At 37.4% G+C, this 16,661-nt stretch overlaps 1 protein-coding gene and 2 pseudogenes across 2 annotated transcripts; 1 reads left to right on the top strand and 2 right to left on the bottom strand.

The window, feature by feature from the left end:
- Positions 1–287: 287 nt before the first annotated feature.
- On the top strand, positions 288–2,595 carry LOC114750625 (alcohol dehydrogenase class-3-like; annotated as a pseudogene).
- Positions 2,596–3,578: 983 nt separating this feature from the next.
- LOC114750626 (ammonium transporter 1 member 2 pseudogene) lies at positions 3,579–5,362 on the bottom strand (annotated as a pseudogene).
- Positions 5,363–7,524: 2,162 nt separating this feature from the next.
- On the bottom strand, positions 7,525–11,846 carry LOC114750622 (tetratricopeptide repeat protein 4 homolog). 2 transcript variants are annotated; one of them, XM_028939217.1, is made up of 8 exons: positions 11,618–11,846; positions 10,610–10,822; positions 10,312–10,503; positions 10,031–10,231; positions 9,867–9,944; positions 9,226–9,358; positions 8,028–8,114; positions 7,525–7,933 (listed from the first exon to the last, which is right to left on the bottom strand). In XM_028939217.1, the coding sequence occupies exons 1-8, from the start codon at positions 11,720–11,722 to the stop codon at positions 7,857–7,859; spliced, it is 1,086 nt and encodes a 361-aa protein (XP_028795050.1). In that variant the 5' UTR covers positions 11,723–11,846; the 3' UTR covers positions 7,525–7,856. The 2 variants fall into 2 exon arrangements, with proteins under 2 accessions (XP_028795050.1, XP_028795051.1); XM_028939218.1 differs by having other exon boundaries at positions 11,596–11,679.
- Positions 11,847–16,661: the final 4,815 nt, after the last annotated feature.

Below are 16,661 nucleotides of genomic sequence, written 5' to 3'. Positions count from 1 at the left end.
AATGAAATAATTTTTGGTCGGATTAGCTTAGCCTTGGGATATCCGGTGGCCTTACCGAAGGAGCGATGCCCGGTAGGTTTAGTTACCCAACTTTATTTCATCACTCTTTTTTTTTTTCTGTGTGGCTAGACTATTGTATATTCTTCTCTATACTTCGGGTTGGAATATCTGGCCATTCAATTCATGCAGATAGTCTGAGATACTTTAACATGTGATAAGTTTAGAACAACTTCTAGATATCTCCCTTCCATTTGTACTGCAAGAATATTATAACGCATGTTATTAGCTTATGAAATTGTCTCTTGTATGAAATTTGTTTAAATTGATATACAGGATCCAGAAGGTCTCTTCCCGTGTATTCTTGGTCATGAAGCTGCCGGGTAAATGACAGATAAGTTTAAGCTACAACCTATAGACATATGCATCAGCAGACCTGACGGCTTGTTGGAATTTACATTTTGGCGCAGGATTGTGGAAAGTGTTGGAGAAGGTGTTACTGAAGTTCAACCTGGAGATCATGTCATACCTGTTACCAGGCTGAATGTAAAGAATGCAAGTTTTGCAAATCTGGCAAAACAACCTTTGTGGCAAAGTCCGTTCTGCCACTGGAGCTGGGGTCATGCTGAGCGACCGCAAGAGTCGTTTCTCTATTAATGGAAAGCCCATCTATCATTTTATGGGAACCTCAACTTTTAGTCAATACACTGTTGTTCATGATGTTAGTGTGGCCAAGATCGATCCAAAAGCCCCTCTAGAGAAGGTTTGTCTTCTTGGATGTGGTGTCCCAACTGGTAAGTATTTTAGCTTTGCTAGTAGAAAAAATTTGAGGCTGACCAAATATCTAGAAATAGTTTATGGTTTGAAATAAGTCAGCAGTGTAGTTCAGGATGTTCAGATATGTTCAAAGATGTGTGGAACAACATGATGGAAAGGTATAGTCCTCATGTGCCATAAAGTCTGTTGCTGATTTGCTCTTGATTAAGTATTAGACTATGCAGCGATAAAAGATAATTGTTATTGGATTTTAATGACGTGGGAGTCACGTTTTTTGTCATAACTACGATTGGTGTTATTGTGTTGAGCTCTCTTAATTGACGTTTCAAACAGGGAATGATGTTATGAGTGTCTTCTTGATTTGATTGCTAGAACCCTTAGTCCATTGCCAGTTTTTGTTATTGTTTTGTCTAATTATTTATCTTAATGTTAACACATTTCAGAAAGTATGGGCAGAAACTAATTTAGATTTGTTTAGGTCTTGGAGCTGTCTGGAACACTGCAAAGGTTGAGCCAGGTTCAATTGTAGCTATTTTTGGCCTTGGCACTGTTGGGCTTGCTGTAAGCTTCTACAAAAGCAAAGCACATATTTGTATTTTTGCCTGGTTCTGAACTGCTGTTGTAATACATGGTTACACTTAACAGGTTGCAGAGGGTGCAAAAACTGCTGGTGCATCACGGATTATTGGCATAGACATTGACAGCAAAAAGTTTGATATAGGTACATCATGAGCTTGCTTGATTTTATGCGTCTGATTCTGTGCATTTGTCAACATAGAGACTCATCACCAGGAGTCTGATAACTGAAAATCAATTTTTTGACTGAGCCATTTGATAAAGGAAGAAGAAATAAATGATTTTCTTTTAAAGATATTTGCCCTCGCGAGCAGAATAATATCACTCTGTAATTCTATTCCATATATCTAGTGGTTGTTGGTTTTCTTCTGTCACAGTACTTTTATTAATCTTGTCGTATGTGATATTTCCTGTTCATTTGTTCAATTGACTATGGAACTAGGTGATACTAAAGAAGAGGTACTTCATGTTATATGTGGCCTTTAAAATTTAAAAAGTGTTTAAATGCGTCTTCTTCGCTACAATTCCTTGCAGCAAAGAACTTTGGCGTAACTGAATTTTTAAATCCAAAAGATCACGAGAAACCAATACAGCAGGTCATAGTTGATCACACAGATGGTGGAGTTGATTACAGTTTTGAGTGCATGAAATGTCGCAGTGATGAGGTCTGCTTTGGAATGCTGTCATAAGGTGAGGGCCGCTGCTGTCTCATGGTCAGCTTTACAGCTCAAATGTTATGATATTATTCTTCAAATATTGATGTGTGTTTACGTGTCAAATCAGGGCTGGGGGACATCAGTTATTGTGGGGTTGCAGGATCAGGACAAGAAATATCAACTCGCCCTTTCCAGTTGGTGACTGGTCGTGTCTGGAAGGGAACTGCTTTCGGTGGCTTCAAAAGCCGGTCACAAGTTCCTATGCTTGTAGACAAGTACATGAAGAAGGTAATGGATCTCCATTCTTGTTCCTATGCATGGACACGTTAGCCATAGACCATAGTATTCATGACTCATGAGTGCTGTGTTGTCTGCTTCATTTGTTTTCACAGGAAATCAAGATCGATGAGTACATTACCCACAGTTTAACTCTTCCGGAGATCAACAAAGCTTTTGATCTCATGCATGAAGGTGGGTGCCTCCGATGTGTGCTTGCGGTGCATGTATGAGGTGATCTTGACGAGCCTTTCCAAGTTTCAAATGTTAAGCTGCCTTTTCTTTCTCGCGTGATGGTTGAAGGAAAATAAATAACTTTTGTGTTGTGTTATATGTGGCCCAGAAAAGTATTGTGTCTTGTATCGGCATTGTCCTATGTTGCGTGATGATAAACTAGCGGGTATTGAGCTTCTACTGAATCATGCTATGTGTGAGGATCATTTTGAGTTGACTGGCATCCTGACCTGGTTCCTGTGATTTCGTTTCCTCCATAATTTTTACGTGCCCAAGTTTACTTAGCAGTGGAGGAGTTGGCGCTAAGCGATGAAGCATATATTTTGAAGCGAATTCGTGTTAATGCATTTTGGCACGTTTTCAATGCAATACAACAAAACGCTATTTTATTATGAACGTGAATGTGAAAAAGGATTCACATGATGGGGTGAATGAAGCTGGCAGGGTCGACCCTTATTCTCATGTAAAATTAAGAAGGGGGACGGGGGGCCTACATCTCATTCTAGTTCCAACCAAGCATATGATCGTCTAAAGTGGACCATCAGGTCTTGGGCCTAAACAAATGGTAATCATGACACAAGCAACCTTCAAACCCGTGCATTTATTGAGCTGTTCGGGTAGAAATAAAAATATGTATGACTTTGAAAGTATTTTTACAGTGTATAAAGTAAATATGTAGGGAAGTTTATCTTGATTTAAGAAAAAAGTATTTTTATAAAGTATTTTTTTTGGGTTATTCAAACATCCTCTGAATAATGCAATATCAAGCAACTTCATGACCGGACAAGGGGCAGCGGGGGTTCCTTATCATTGGAACTAGATTTAATAGTAAAAGACGATGAGCCCTGACCCCATCACATTTTGGAGGGAATCAACAGTGCGTCAGCCATGGGAATAAGGATTGCCATGGAAATGGAATCCAAAACGCAAAAGTCCGTCCAACCCCATATATTTGGATAGAAATCCTCGTTGGATTCCCAAGTGTCCGGGAAAAATTCACACCAGCCAGACATGGCATTAGCGGATTTGTTCTAGCCAACATATGGTGGCGTAAAGAAGAACCGTCAGATCTTAGGCTCAAAACAGAATCATGACACCAAGAGCCATCATCAAGCTTGTACAATGTAACATCAAAGAAAGTCGCATGACCTAAAAAAGAGAAAGACGGAAAGTGGTAGCCTAGTATCTTATGGTCACAAACTATGCCAATTTTGAGAAACGAAGTAAAAGACGTTTTCCAAATAAAAAGATTAAACGGCGGAAGATCCCATCCTCATGGCCCCAAATGCGCTTTTTTGAGCAAGCTCCATCTCCTCGTTATTATACACATAAGCCAATCCACCATGGCTAGTAACATCCAATCCAGCCATTTCCTCATCGGGTGAGATCCTCAAAAGCTTCAATTTATGAAGCAAGAAGAAGAGCGTTCCCATAGTAACACTAACCCAAGCCAGGATCACAAAATCTGAACAACGTGTGCTCCCAATAGCTTCCCTCCTCCTCCATCAACAAACCATATGGCCTACCAGGAACCCCTGGATATACCTCGTTCACATACTCTTTTCTTGCAAATAGTGCTGTGAAGATTATGCCCCATGCCCCACAACCTCCATGAAGCTGTGCAGCCTCCAATGGATCATCGTACTTCAACTTTTCTGCTACAACGTTGAAGCCAATGAGCACCCAAGCCGCCACAAACCCGCACAAGATTGCTGCCCATGGGTCAACCACGGAGCAACCTGAGGTTATGGCTGCGAATCCTCCCAGGAGTCCATTGCACACGTCTGTCACATTCCAGTGTCCACTCAGAAGGCGTTTGCCGAACAGGGTGGTCAGCGCCGCCGCGCAACCGGCCAGTGTTGTGGTCACGGCTGTTCTACCGATCGCACTCCATTGCCCGTAGTATGAACCTGAAGCGTTATAGGTCTTCGTGATTGTGAGGAAGGATCCTGGGTTGAATCCGTACCATCCAAACCATAACAAGAATGTGCCAAGGACAACCAAGGTTCCGCTGTGCCCTCGCATGGCCACTGGTTTTCCTTCGTGATCGAATCTGCCTATACGTGGGCCTTCGATAAAGGCACCCAGAAGCCGGCGACGGCGCCCACCAAGTGGACGACGCCGGAGCCTGCGAAATCGATGACCCCGGATCCAAATAAGAGATTGTGAGAGCGAGAAGGGCTGCCCCAACCATCCGCAGACCAGAACCAGTGAGAGACTATGGGATAGACCAATCCTGTTAAGAATGACGAAAAATCAAATAGGCGACGAACTGGGTTCTCTCGCATGGAACCGCTGGTGATTCCAGCGGCGGCGATGGCAAACGCCCATTGGTAGAGAAAATACCCGTAATCAAAAGATGGCGAAGGGAACTTTTCGAGGCCGAAAAAGTGTTGCCCAATGAACCCATTTGATGGTGAACCACCAAGACAAGGCGAATCCGAAAAGGTAATAGAAAATGCCACCAGTCGAAGCGTCAAGCACATTCGTGAGCATAATATTCATGGTGTTCTTGGCTCGCACAGAGCCAGCACAGAGCATAGCGAAGCCAAGCTGCATCGCAAATACAAGGTAGGCGGAAAAGAGAAGGTAGGTGTTATCGACGGCATAGGCGGTAGCAACAAACTCGTTGGAAATATCTTCGAAACGTTTACAAATGTAATCGGCGGCGGCAGAAGAATTGGCTGTTTCAGCAAGAAGAGAGTGGAGATCAGCGGCGGAACATGTGAGAGCAGTCATGGCTGAGAGAGTATGGAAAAAGCTTGTGGGTGCGTGTAGAAGAAAGGGCCGAGAATGTTCGTGGGGAAGACGACTATTTTAGTATTTTTGTTGTTAGTGAAGAGAGCGAGTCCTAAGCAAAGATTCTAGAGAGAGAGAGAATATTTCTTTGAAATGATTCACCGAAGAAGAAGAAGAGGAAGAAGCAGCAAGAGTATAAATGAATTTCAATGGCTAACAAGGACGCGGTATGGAATCTTTGAGATCGATGGGATCTATTAATAGGAGCGAGATTGGGGGGGACTGTATCATAACTGCCATGAAACCTGGTCCACGTCAATATCAGAAAATGGGGAAGGATCGCCCTTTGAAATCCAAACCCATAAATACTTTCCTTATTTATTTTGATTTAACATTAATTACACAGCGTCATTTTGTATTTGGCAGGTAGAGATTGAGCTGTCAACATGTTAAATTTGAATCATTTTATGCATGGTTAAAGTTTGATACTCAATATAGTTGGTTTGGTTTTTAATTTAATTCTAAATATAAGATTTTAATTTATTTTATTTATTATATTTGTCTATTTTTTCAAGATAATTCTTATAGTAGTTGTACATACTACATGTTTCATCAAATGACATTTGATTAGTAAAGATGTTTTAGGAAAAACAACACCTATTTATTATAAATAACTGACTTAACTAATTATTTCAATTTACTTAAATTAATCAATTAACTCTTATACTAAGAACAAAAAATTGTATTATTATATACTCCGCTTTATATAAGGTGTTTTAGATATTTGTTTGCATAAATTAGGAAAAGTTGTTAGATTGTTTTGTTTATTCAAAAACATCCCAACATTTGAATTATACTCGTATTATCTAAACGAATATCTCGAAATGCCTTCCTCAAATTACTCCCCAAAAAAAATAAATTCTTAGGGGTGAAAATTAAGCAATATTTAATATTTTGGCTAATAAGGAGGAAGATCAAATAAGTTGATTTTTTTTCAATATTTAGCACTTTTATTCCATTACATGAAATATAATAATTAACATATTTCCTGGGGAAAAAAGAAGTATAATTTAATCTCTCTACAATTGCATGGACATTTCATGGTTGAAACCGAAGAGTGTTTGGTTTAGTTTATTTTAAGTTGTTTTTTGCCAAGGTGGTTCATTCGTTCATCTGTTTATATTTTGCGAAGACTTGTCTCGTAGTGAGAGAAACGCATGGACATTGCAAGATTCAAAGCAGAAAATCCATCACCATTCCGTGGTCCTCGTGGTTGCTTCCACCAATACGGAAGTGGCCAACTCATGGGATTCACCACTGGATTTCTAGGCCTCACCCTCCCCCACTTGTCCCCCACCCCAAACCATTATTCATTTGTTCTCCCCCTCACTCTGTCCTTTTACTGTAGACATTATCTCCGTTTTTCCTTATTTTTTATTAGCTAAGATATATATATTTAGTTTTTTAACTTTAAAAAGTATACATTTAGTTTTTTTTATGACATATATTTGGTCCTTTAACCGTAAAATCATTAGACTTTACTGATGATTTTTTGTAACAATCATGAATGTTTTGAAAATTAAACTTAATATGTTAGCATTTAAAAATATTTTATCAACATTTAAAATCTTAATATCATTATTTTTTAAAAAAAATTTAAGGTTAAAAGACTAAAAATATACTTTTTTAAATTAAGAGACTAAATTAAAACCTTATTCAAAGTTAAAGAACAAAATATAAGCTTTAACCTTCTTTATTTTAATCAAATCACAAAATATAGTAACGTCCAATCCAACTTCCAGCCTCATTCCGTTCAAGTTTTATTCAAATTGATCTCAGTATAGGCATGTCTGCGATCCAGCCCTGGGCCAAGTTATCAACAATACCACAAATATCGTAGAAGTTAGTCAAAATCCGAGTCTTTTTAATGTACTTAGCAGAACAAGATCATCCCTAACAAGAAAATGCACTTCACATGCATAAGTAATGTTACCTTTTTTTTTTTTATTATTATTTTTTCAAAGAAAACACAGCGTCCAGCCGTCGAGCACAAACTCATTTCCAGTTAAAAAGTTTTTTTTTTTGGGGGGGGGGGGGGAAGCACGCGGGCAGAGCTCAACTTCATACCCTTTTTTTAACAAGTGGCACCCCCTTGGGCCTCCGGGGGAGGGACGCCGACCTAGTGCGATATTAAACTGACTCAAGTGGAGGTTGTTCCCCCTTTTTTTTCTTTCCTTAACTGGGGGATTGGGGGTGTCCATAGCTATGAGCTAGTAAATCGACTGATAAATTGTCATAGAAAGAGTAAAGAATATGATACACTGAAACTGGTGGTGTGTCCCAGATTTTGTTACTAAGATGGCCTAAAATCCTCACTCACAAAACAGACGCAAATTTCAGTCCTTTTTTCCAGAGCACTGTGTAATATTAGCTGGTGACTTCATGAGCAACTACCTTGTGTGCCTTCAAAGGTGGGATGCAACCAATTGTGTCAGATGTGAGAGGACAATAACAACATCGACAAATATGGGAGCTTAGTTAGACTCAACTAGAGTCTCTAGAGACATTCGCTTTCTCCAATAAAAGCTTGTTGCCGTCTCTTCATACGCTTGGGGGAGCCCATTTTCCAGCTTTGAACTTGCCATAAAAGCTGGATCGCTTTGAAACAACATAGAATACTGCAAATGCACGGTGTAATTAGACGAAATTCTAAACAGAATAATCGGGAGACGGACCAAAAAGAAAAAGCCTTTTAAGTGAATTATATGACACCTGGGATGCCAGGGATAATAAAATTGGGGTCCTTCAGAACATCATGGAGCGTCGTCCTTTCATTTACTTTGACCCATTTAGGAGCGCCTGATCAAAATCAGAGATCACATAAACTTTAGTTTCTTGTCACAGAGAGAAAACAAGGCCATTCATTAGGCAACTTCTTGAAAGAGCAGTGCTATACCACTCTGATCCTTTTTAATTATCACTTATAGGAAGGGATTTTGGGCCTTTTTAATTTGTCACTTGTACCTTTTTAATGCTTCGTTTCCAATTATATCCCTATTAATTAAGGGAGACAAATGTAAAGATGAAGAGAGAGGGAATAAGTGGAAAAATATATACTAGCTATTTAATATGGGTAAAAGTAAAAGATTTTATTTGTTTAATGATCTCCTTGGCATGTGAGAAACTACTACAAGTGACAATTAAAAAGGACCAAAGTGGCATGTCAAAAGTGATTCTAATTTCAGTTTCAGGAATTGCATCCAAAGTAATTACCCATCATTGCTTTCCAATCACAATTATAATTACAAGAATTATTTTTTTGATCCCATTTCTAGCAAGGAGGAACCAATATGGTTGATCTAACAGGAACTGAGTCCACGCAAACAAGTCCTTAAATACATATAGCCACAAGAACTGACTAAAATTTGTAATCAAAATTAACTCAGAATCTAACTCAGCATCTCTAAGCAACTTATACCCATCATTGCTTTCCAATCACAATTATAATTACAAGAATTATTTTTTTGATCCCATTTCTAGCAAGAAGGAACCAATATGGTTGATCTAACAGGAACTGAGTCCACACAAACAAGTCCTTAAATACATATAGCCACAAGAACTGAATAAAATTTGTAATCAAAATTAACTCAACATCTCTAAGCAACTTATGACTTCTCATCATCGCGTAAGAGCAGAATTTAGGCCAAATAAGGAGTTCTTTGAGGACATTAAGGTTGACATGAAGCATAAGGACGAAGACAAGGAAAATCATTTGATTGTAGGTTAAAAAAAACTGGTTCAACATAAATCTAGAGCAATATATGCTTTCCCTCTCTTTTCACATCCTTAGAAACCAAGCAATACAACCCTAGGGCAGCATAAACCACTACTGCAGGGCAGGGCAATGGGATACACAGCAAAACCATGACATCAGTTTCGAAAGAGGGCAGCAACTCCAAAAGCAACATACCTGTGTTAACATGGTTAGTACCATGAGCTGCATCTTTCTCTTCATCGCCGAAACTTTCATGCTGAGAAGCTGCAGTTCCCTCTAATAAACAATGAAGAAGTTTTGCCTTTGAGAGACAAACTCCAGAACCAGCCTGATGTTACCAGGTCCAAAAGATGGGGAAAAAGGTGAATAACTTTTGATTAAAAATGTCACACATATGTTCTTCCTCGAAAAAAGGGTCAAACACGGTGAACGTTGCCTTTGGCATTAAGTGAATTTAGTTTGCAGCCAAGGTGAGTAGCAGTTTACAGTCATAAGTATTAACTACATATTGCTCACAAAACTGCAATTATCCTTGCTAGATTAAGTACCAACTTACCTATCTCAGCAATCAAAACAGCTGGTATATTTGAGTACTAACATATGCACACTAAAGTAACATTTAATTTGAAGCCATATATCCTTAGTTTTAATGAACCAAATTTTAAACTTTTACAATTGAGAAGGCATTCCTGATATGGTCTTTCTACATGTGGAGTTCAACATACCAAAGAACGCTACATGCTCATGAGTCATGAATCAATAAGTCTTTCAAACAAAGGTACAAGTCCAGAAAGAAATCAAACTCATCATGTAGAAAGTTTAAAATGAGAGCCTACCTCATAGTATAATTCAATGAATTCACGTTTGTAATTGTTTTGATCATCCCATGGCAAAGGCTGATCTTCTGCAAACATGTTTGATGGTTAAGGGTGCAACAAGCTTACATACATAAAACTCATTAAGATATAAATCATACAAAGCAATTTAAAGAAAAGGATATCATATCAAGATGAGCTGAAAACATGTCAGTCTCACAGAAATCTTCAATGAAGTCACTAGACATAACCTCTGCATACAGGAGAAGAACAGGCCAATGAAGAATATTATTTTTGTCTAATACCGGTTTTTTAAGTCCGGTAAGCTCTTGAAACATTGCCTTCCCAATCTTCAAGCTTCTACTTTCTATTGCCGACACAAGTTCCTGCAAAGTTTTGTAAACAAAAAATATAAAACTTCAATAAATAAACCAAAGGTCAAGCACTGCAGACAAGATTATATAACCTTTGCCCCTGCAACAGCTTTGGAGACTTCAGCTTCACGCTTGTCCTCTTCTGCTTTCTTTAGATCAACCTGTTCGCCAAGCTTCTTCAATTCTTCATTATTTGGGTCCAACTGAAGGCCATTTCGACAGTGAGATTGAGCTTCAGCCAACAAATTTAATGAAAGAGATGCTTTGGCAGCTCTATAAATTGCCTGTAAACGGTTGGTATTGCTTTAAGACTTTGTTTCAGAAGTACAGGGACCCAATATAACCTTACAAAGCTTTCAGAAGGCAGTGTTGCAAATAAAAGCACAATACCTTTATATTTGAGGGGCACGACTTAATTGCCTCCTCCGCATCCGTTAGAGCACGTCTATAATTTCCTAGCAGCAAATTTACATGTGCTCTATTTGCCAAAAGAACTGAGTTCTCTGAGTCGCTCAAGACTTGCTGATTTATTGCCCTTGTGTAACAATCAATAGCATCAGAATAATGTTTTTTACCCATTTTGACATATTGATTGCCCTTTTCCTGAAAAGTGAATAGAAGGGTAACATTGTGAAAACTAGAAAGATAGAGTGAAGATTGAAAACAGAAAAGGCAAAACAACGCTGTCAGCATTCCGAAGGTTACTCAGAACAACTTGAAGCAAGATTGTACCATTTTTTTTTTATGAACAAGGCAACAGGCTAAGCAAGACCATCCCATCTAGTCTAATGTCTATCTGGAACTTTACAAAACCTCAAATTATTGTCATCTTTATTGACATTGCATGAAAACTAATCTCCAAAGAAACAATAAATTTTTCATCTATTGACAACATGTCGTCTGTGATAAAATCATGCTCCCTTCTAAAGTTTAAACCAATCTCATCAGGAAACCAAAAAAAAAAAATGACAATAAAATATAAGAATATTATGCATCCAAGGTCACGACATCGTTTCCTGTGCATAAATAAATCCATAATTCAATATCTCGAAATTTAATTGGACAGTTGATGCAAGGAAAATCTTCAACAAGCACAACTCTAATGAAATTAAAGAAGATTTGACAGTTTGACACACCCAGTCCTAACATACATGGAAACTGCAAAACAAGATTCAAACTTTTATGCGTCTCAACAAAGTAAGCAGCCTTACACAGCTAACTCGAGTATCTATGGCGCCACTCGTCATCAATCATCAAATGAAGAAAAAATTATAATCTTCTCGAATTAATCTCTAAAGGAATGTAAGGGGCCACTGGCAATAATGGAGAACCAACCAAAAAAAAAAAATCTATAGACACAGGATGAGAGAGAATACAGTTGAAGTGCGAAAGAGAAACCTTGAGTTCGATAGCAGCGGACTCTTTCAGAGCAGCAATAGCATCAAGGTCTGCTTTCTCGCTTTCGGTCAAGGGCTCAGAACCCTTTTCCATCCATAGCGCCATCCTTGCTTTGCAGGGTTCGCCAAGTTACACTGTCCCTCACTGCGACTGGGAGCTTGAGAAACTACTAGAAACTCAGCTTCGAAACGAGACTTCGTTGGCACTTCAGAAAGGCGCTCGCAGAAAAAACCCGCGCCACCACCCGAGGTTGTTTTTACGAATTGACCGAATTTTTTGTAATTTACGGCCCTTCTATACACACACACATATATGGCAAAAAAACAGACCTCGATACAGAGGGACCCGCTATGGCCATCATTTTCCTTTTTCGAGGTTATTGCTTGCATGCAAGCTTTACTCTATTGTGTCTCTGTAAAATTGTCTCGGTAAAATTCCAATAACGGCTCACGTCATTTTGAAAAGTATTTAAATAGAAATCAAATTATGATTGTAAAAATATTTTTACGAAATATATATATAAAAAAGTTTATCTTATTTTACAAAAAAATATTTTTTAGAAATACTTTTAAGAGTTGTCAAACACTCTTTTAATCTTATATGGTATTCATCCGGTTCACTCTATTATGTCAATAACACAGCTCATATCCTTTTAGTTTTAACTGGCCTTCACTTAATTTATTTTATTATCTCAGTGAAACATCAATAATACAACTCACATCGTTTAAATTCTGGGTGGCATTTGCTTGATTAACTCTTTATTTCAGTAAAATTTTAATAACAGCTCATAGCATTTTAATTTTAACTAGTATTTACTGTAGCATCTACCTCCGATCTTTAATATAAAATCTTATTTAATTTTTATTTTAGTTTTAAATATAAGATCCCAATTCACTTTGTTTCTTATATTTATACAATTTTTTCAAGATAGTCTTTCTAATAATTACAGTTTTAATCAACACACTTGATTAATAAGGACATTATAAGAAAAGTAATACATATTTATTATAAATAATTAATTTAATTTATTTTTTTAATTTTCTTAAATTAGTTAACTAGCTCTTGTAACTAGGACCGGATATAGTATCTTAGTAAATTATAGCTCACGTCTTAGCTGGCACTCACTGTCAATCTACTATTTAAGTAAATTCTCCATGCCTGAGCGTCTCTTCATAGCTCCCTCGTCTGCGAATGCTGCTCCCTAGGGCTCTTATGCCTTCATCACTTGTTCAATATCTTCACGGACCAAACGTCGAGAGAAGAGAAGTCGAGATGAAACCAACGTCGGCCGTCGCTTTCGCCGTCGTTCACGTAGATGACTGGTTGATTTTCTCGTAAGTGTTCTCCAAGTCGTCCTTCTCCTTCGACGCGATTCGTTCGTCTCCACCATATCTCCGTCTTCCGGCTACGCAATATAGGCTAGTAATATCCTCTATATGCTTCCTTTCAGTTCAGTAGGTAAGTGTTTGTCTCGTTTGAGTTTAAAATCAAATTTATCCACCAATGTCTAGGTAAAACCTCTAATTCTCTATTCAATTGATAAAGTCTTTATCCAAGCTCTTTCCAAATTTCTTCGAACTTACCTCTTCTTAATCCAAATCAAGGGTTGGTTCAAGTTCTGTTAAGGAGTTTGCCGGTGCAGTGTGTTTTGTACGTAAAATTCTGTAAATTTTGTTGATTAAGGTGAAGGTTAATTTCTGAACTCGATACATCTTTTATAGTTTTTAATTAATTTTTCATCAGCTTTTTCAGTTAATAATTTCAATAATAATTATATAAAGCGGACATACGACTGCTTAATTAAAGGAATATATCTGATATAATTTTTTGCCAGCCGAGGAATATATTTAATTATAGAGAAATAAAGGGGGAAATGTGAGTTTAGATTAGATCAAAGAAAGGAAGAGTTATTAATCCGTTTATGCGGTCTAAATACGTTGTAAAATTTGAATAAAAAAATTAAATCCATTTTTTCTTCCCCAGGATTTTTAAGACTTAAAGCTGTAATTCATTTGAAATTGTATTATTCGGCAATCGCTTTCAAGATTAATTTTTGCTTCCTCTTTGACAGATCCACGAATTATTGCACAGTGATTTGGAATTTTCTCACGGGTCTCCAGAGAAATTGGCCTCATTTATATACAGTATTTATTTTTTTTCCCCTCACAAACAAAATCTTACAAAAACCGAGTGCCCAGTTTATTTACGTAAATCTTACATAGATATGCAAATATGTGAAAAACAGATGTTTGTGCTCACTAGTGAAATTGATGGACATATCATCAAAAGTTTAAAAAAGAAAAAAGATCGACGTAAAAGGAAATATTTGTTAATCATTTCCTCTATTGTTCAACGGTCAGGTATATTTGAAAGGACATTATATTAGGAGTATTAATTTCCATAATAATCCCATTATCCCGGTACCCTTCTGTTTTTTTTTTCCCCCTCCCCTCTGCTTTTCAGAGATCACGACAAGATTTCGCAGTGGGACCCACTATATGATTCAGTTTCCTTTTTCGAGCTATTGCTGGTCATACAAGCAACCCAGAAGCACACTTGCTATTAATGTTAATTAGCAGTAGTATTATCTCAGGACGCCCCATTAATGTTAGTTAGCAGTGGTATTATCTCAGGAAAATATTAGCTGGCATTTCCTTAATAGAGTCTATTACCTCAGTAAAATTTCAATAATACAGCTCATCTTATTTAAATATTAGCTGACATTTACTTAATATAGTCTATTACCTCAGTAAAATTTTAATAACACATTATTTCATTTTAATCTTAGCTGGCGTTTGCTTAATCCAGTCTGTTATCTCAGTAAAATTTTAATAACACAGTTCATCTCATTTTAATCTTAGCTGGCATTTACTTAATTTATCCCATTACCTCAATAAAGCTTCAATTATACAGCTCACATCATTGTAATTTTAACTGGCATTTACTGAATTTATTTTATTATCTCGGTAAAATTTTAATAATACAGCTCATATCACTTTAATTTTAGTTGGCATTAACCCTTATTCTAATAGCAGTATTTAAGTAAACTCTCCCGGTTTTCTTTAGCCCAGGCGTCCCTTCATGTTCTCCTCCTCATTTGCAGACCGGAGCCCCTCTTGGGTTCTCATGCCTTCATCCTTTGTTCATTTTCTACACGTACCAGACGTCGAGAGAGAAGAGAAGTCGAGCTCAAACCAACGTCGGTGTTCATTTTCTACACGAATCAGACGTCGAGAGAGAAAAGAAGTCGAGACCAAACCAAAGTCGGCCGTCGGTTTTGCCGTCCATTGCCAGCAGACTGGTGGATTTCTCCTCTGCGTGTTCTCCAAGTCATCCTTCCCCCTCTAAGCGATTCGTTCTTCTCCTCATTTCATGGCTCCGTCTTCCACTGCACCGACTACGCAAGATAGGCTAATATTGCCCTCTTTATTCCCCCTTCCAGTTCAGTAGGTAAGCGTCTGTCGCTTTTGTGCTCAGGATTCGGCAGATAAAAGCTCCATGGCAGAATAAAAATACATTTATCCACCGATGTTTAGATAGAACCTCAAAATCTCTATTTAATTGATAATTTCTATGTTCAAGTTCTTTCAAGTTTTCTTCAAACTTACCTCTTCTCTTATCAAATCTAGGGTTGGCGCAGTGTTTTTTTTTTTTTTTAACCGTAAAAATCTGCTGGTGCAGGTTCGATCAGTTTTTTCATTTATTAATTTCGGCACTAATTATATAAAGTGGAGATACGAATATACTACCTCCGGTCCTTATTATAAGACCCTGTTTGATTTTTTGTTTGGTCCTAATTATAAGACCCCAATCTATTTTGTCTCTCTTATTTCTGCATTTTTTTTCAAGATACTTCTTTTAATAATGATAGTTCTAGCCAATATACTTAATTAGCAAGGATATTTTAGGAATGACAACACTTATTTATTACAAATAACTAACTTAACTTACTTCCTTAATCTCTTCAAGTAAGTTAACTGGGTCTTATAATTAGGACCGGAGGTAGTATTAAACATAAATAAAACTGAAAAATGTGACTTTAAATTAAAGAAAAGTGTTAATCCGTCTGTGGCTCTGTGCGTTCTAAATACGTTGTAACATTTGAATATAAAAATCAAACCCATTTTTTTCTTCCCCCCTCCCCCCGAAGTTTAATTCTTCAAGTTTTAATTCATTTATAATTGTATTAATCGGCGTCAGTTTTATTGCTCTCGTAATGGTTTTCAAGATTATATGTTTGCATGGCATAATTGTAATTCTCGCTTCCTCTCTGACAGGTCCACGAATTATTTGAGCTGTGATTTGGAGTTCTCTCGCGGGTCTGGCAGAGAAATTGGCCTCATTTATTTATTTTTTCCACGTAAACAATAGCCCCTTGGAAAAACTCTAGTGATTTAATATTTAATTTTTTTTTTGAGTAAGATATTTAATTTTTCATGATAATAGTATTTCATACAAAAAAAGGGAGTACCCACAAATCTGACGCAGATCTGCAAATATATCAAAAATAGCTGTTTGTGCTTACTGCTGAAATTGATGGACATAATGATCAAAAGTGAAACAAATGATTGGCATAACTGTAAATGTTTGTTAATCATTGAGCTAACGGGAACTTAGTTTTCTTTTATCGAGAGAAGATCATGGGATATTTTCGTTGATTCCTCTTCTCGTTCGACGTTTAAGGATAAGACGCTGTTTTTAAGGTTTGTTCACTTTCAAATTGTACTCCATTCTGGAGAATGAAAGCAAAACTGGGATGTCAACGTCGAACTTTATCGTGGGAGTCAACACAGCGGATGTTTGGGTCACAGGTTAGACAAGTAAAAGACAATGCAAAGTCCAGAGAAAGTGATCCAAGTGGAAGAAGATAGTCAAATCATAAATGGGGATTGGTGGGGCCATCGGGGCCCATGCTTGCAAATATTCCTGTTTAGCGTTTGCATGCGTTTTTCTTCCTATGTTCAATTTTTATTTTTTTGGTCAGCTTTTGTCTTCAGGATTGAAACTTAGCCCTCCACTCCTCTGTCATCTCTAGCCTTCTCTT

Source organism: Neltuma alba, unplaced genomic scaffold (genome assembly GCF_004799145.2).
Source record: "Neltuma alba isolate B1F8T4 unplaced genomic scaffold, ASM479914v2 tig00006559_pilon, whole genome shotgun sequence".
Lineage (NCBI taxonomy): Eukaryota > Viridiplantae > Streptophyta > Magnoliopsida > Fabales > Fabaceae > Neltuma > Neltuma alba.
Note: the sequence above shows the minus strand (reverse complement) of the source record. Positions and strands in the feature narration are given on the sequence as shown.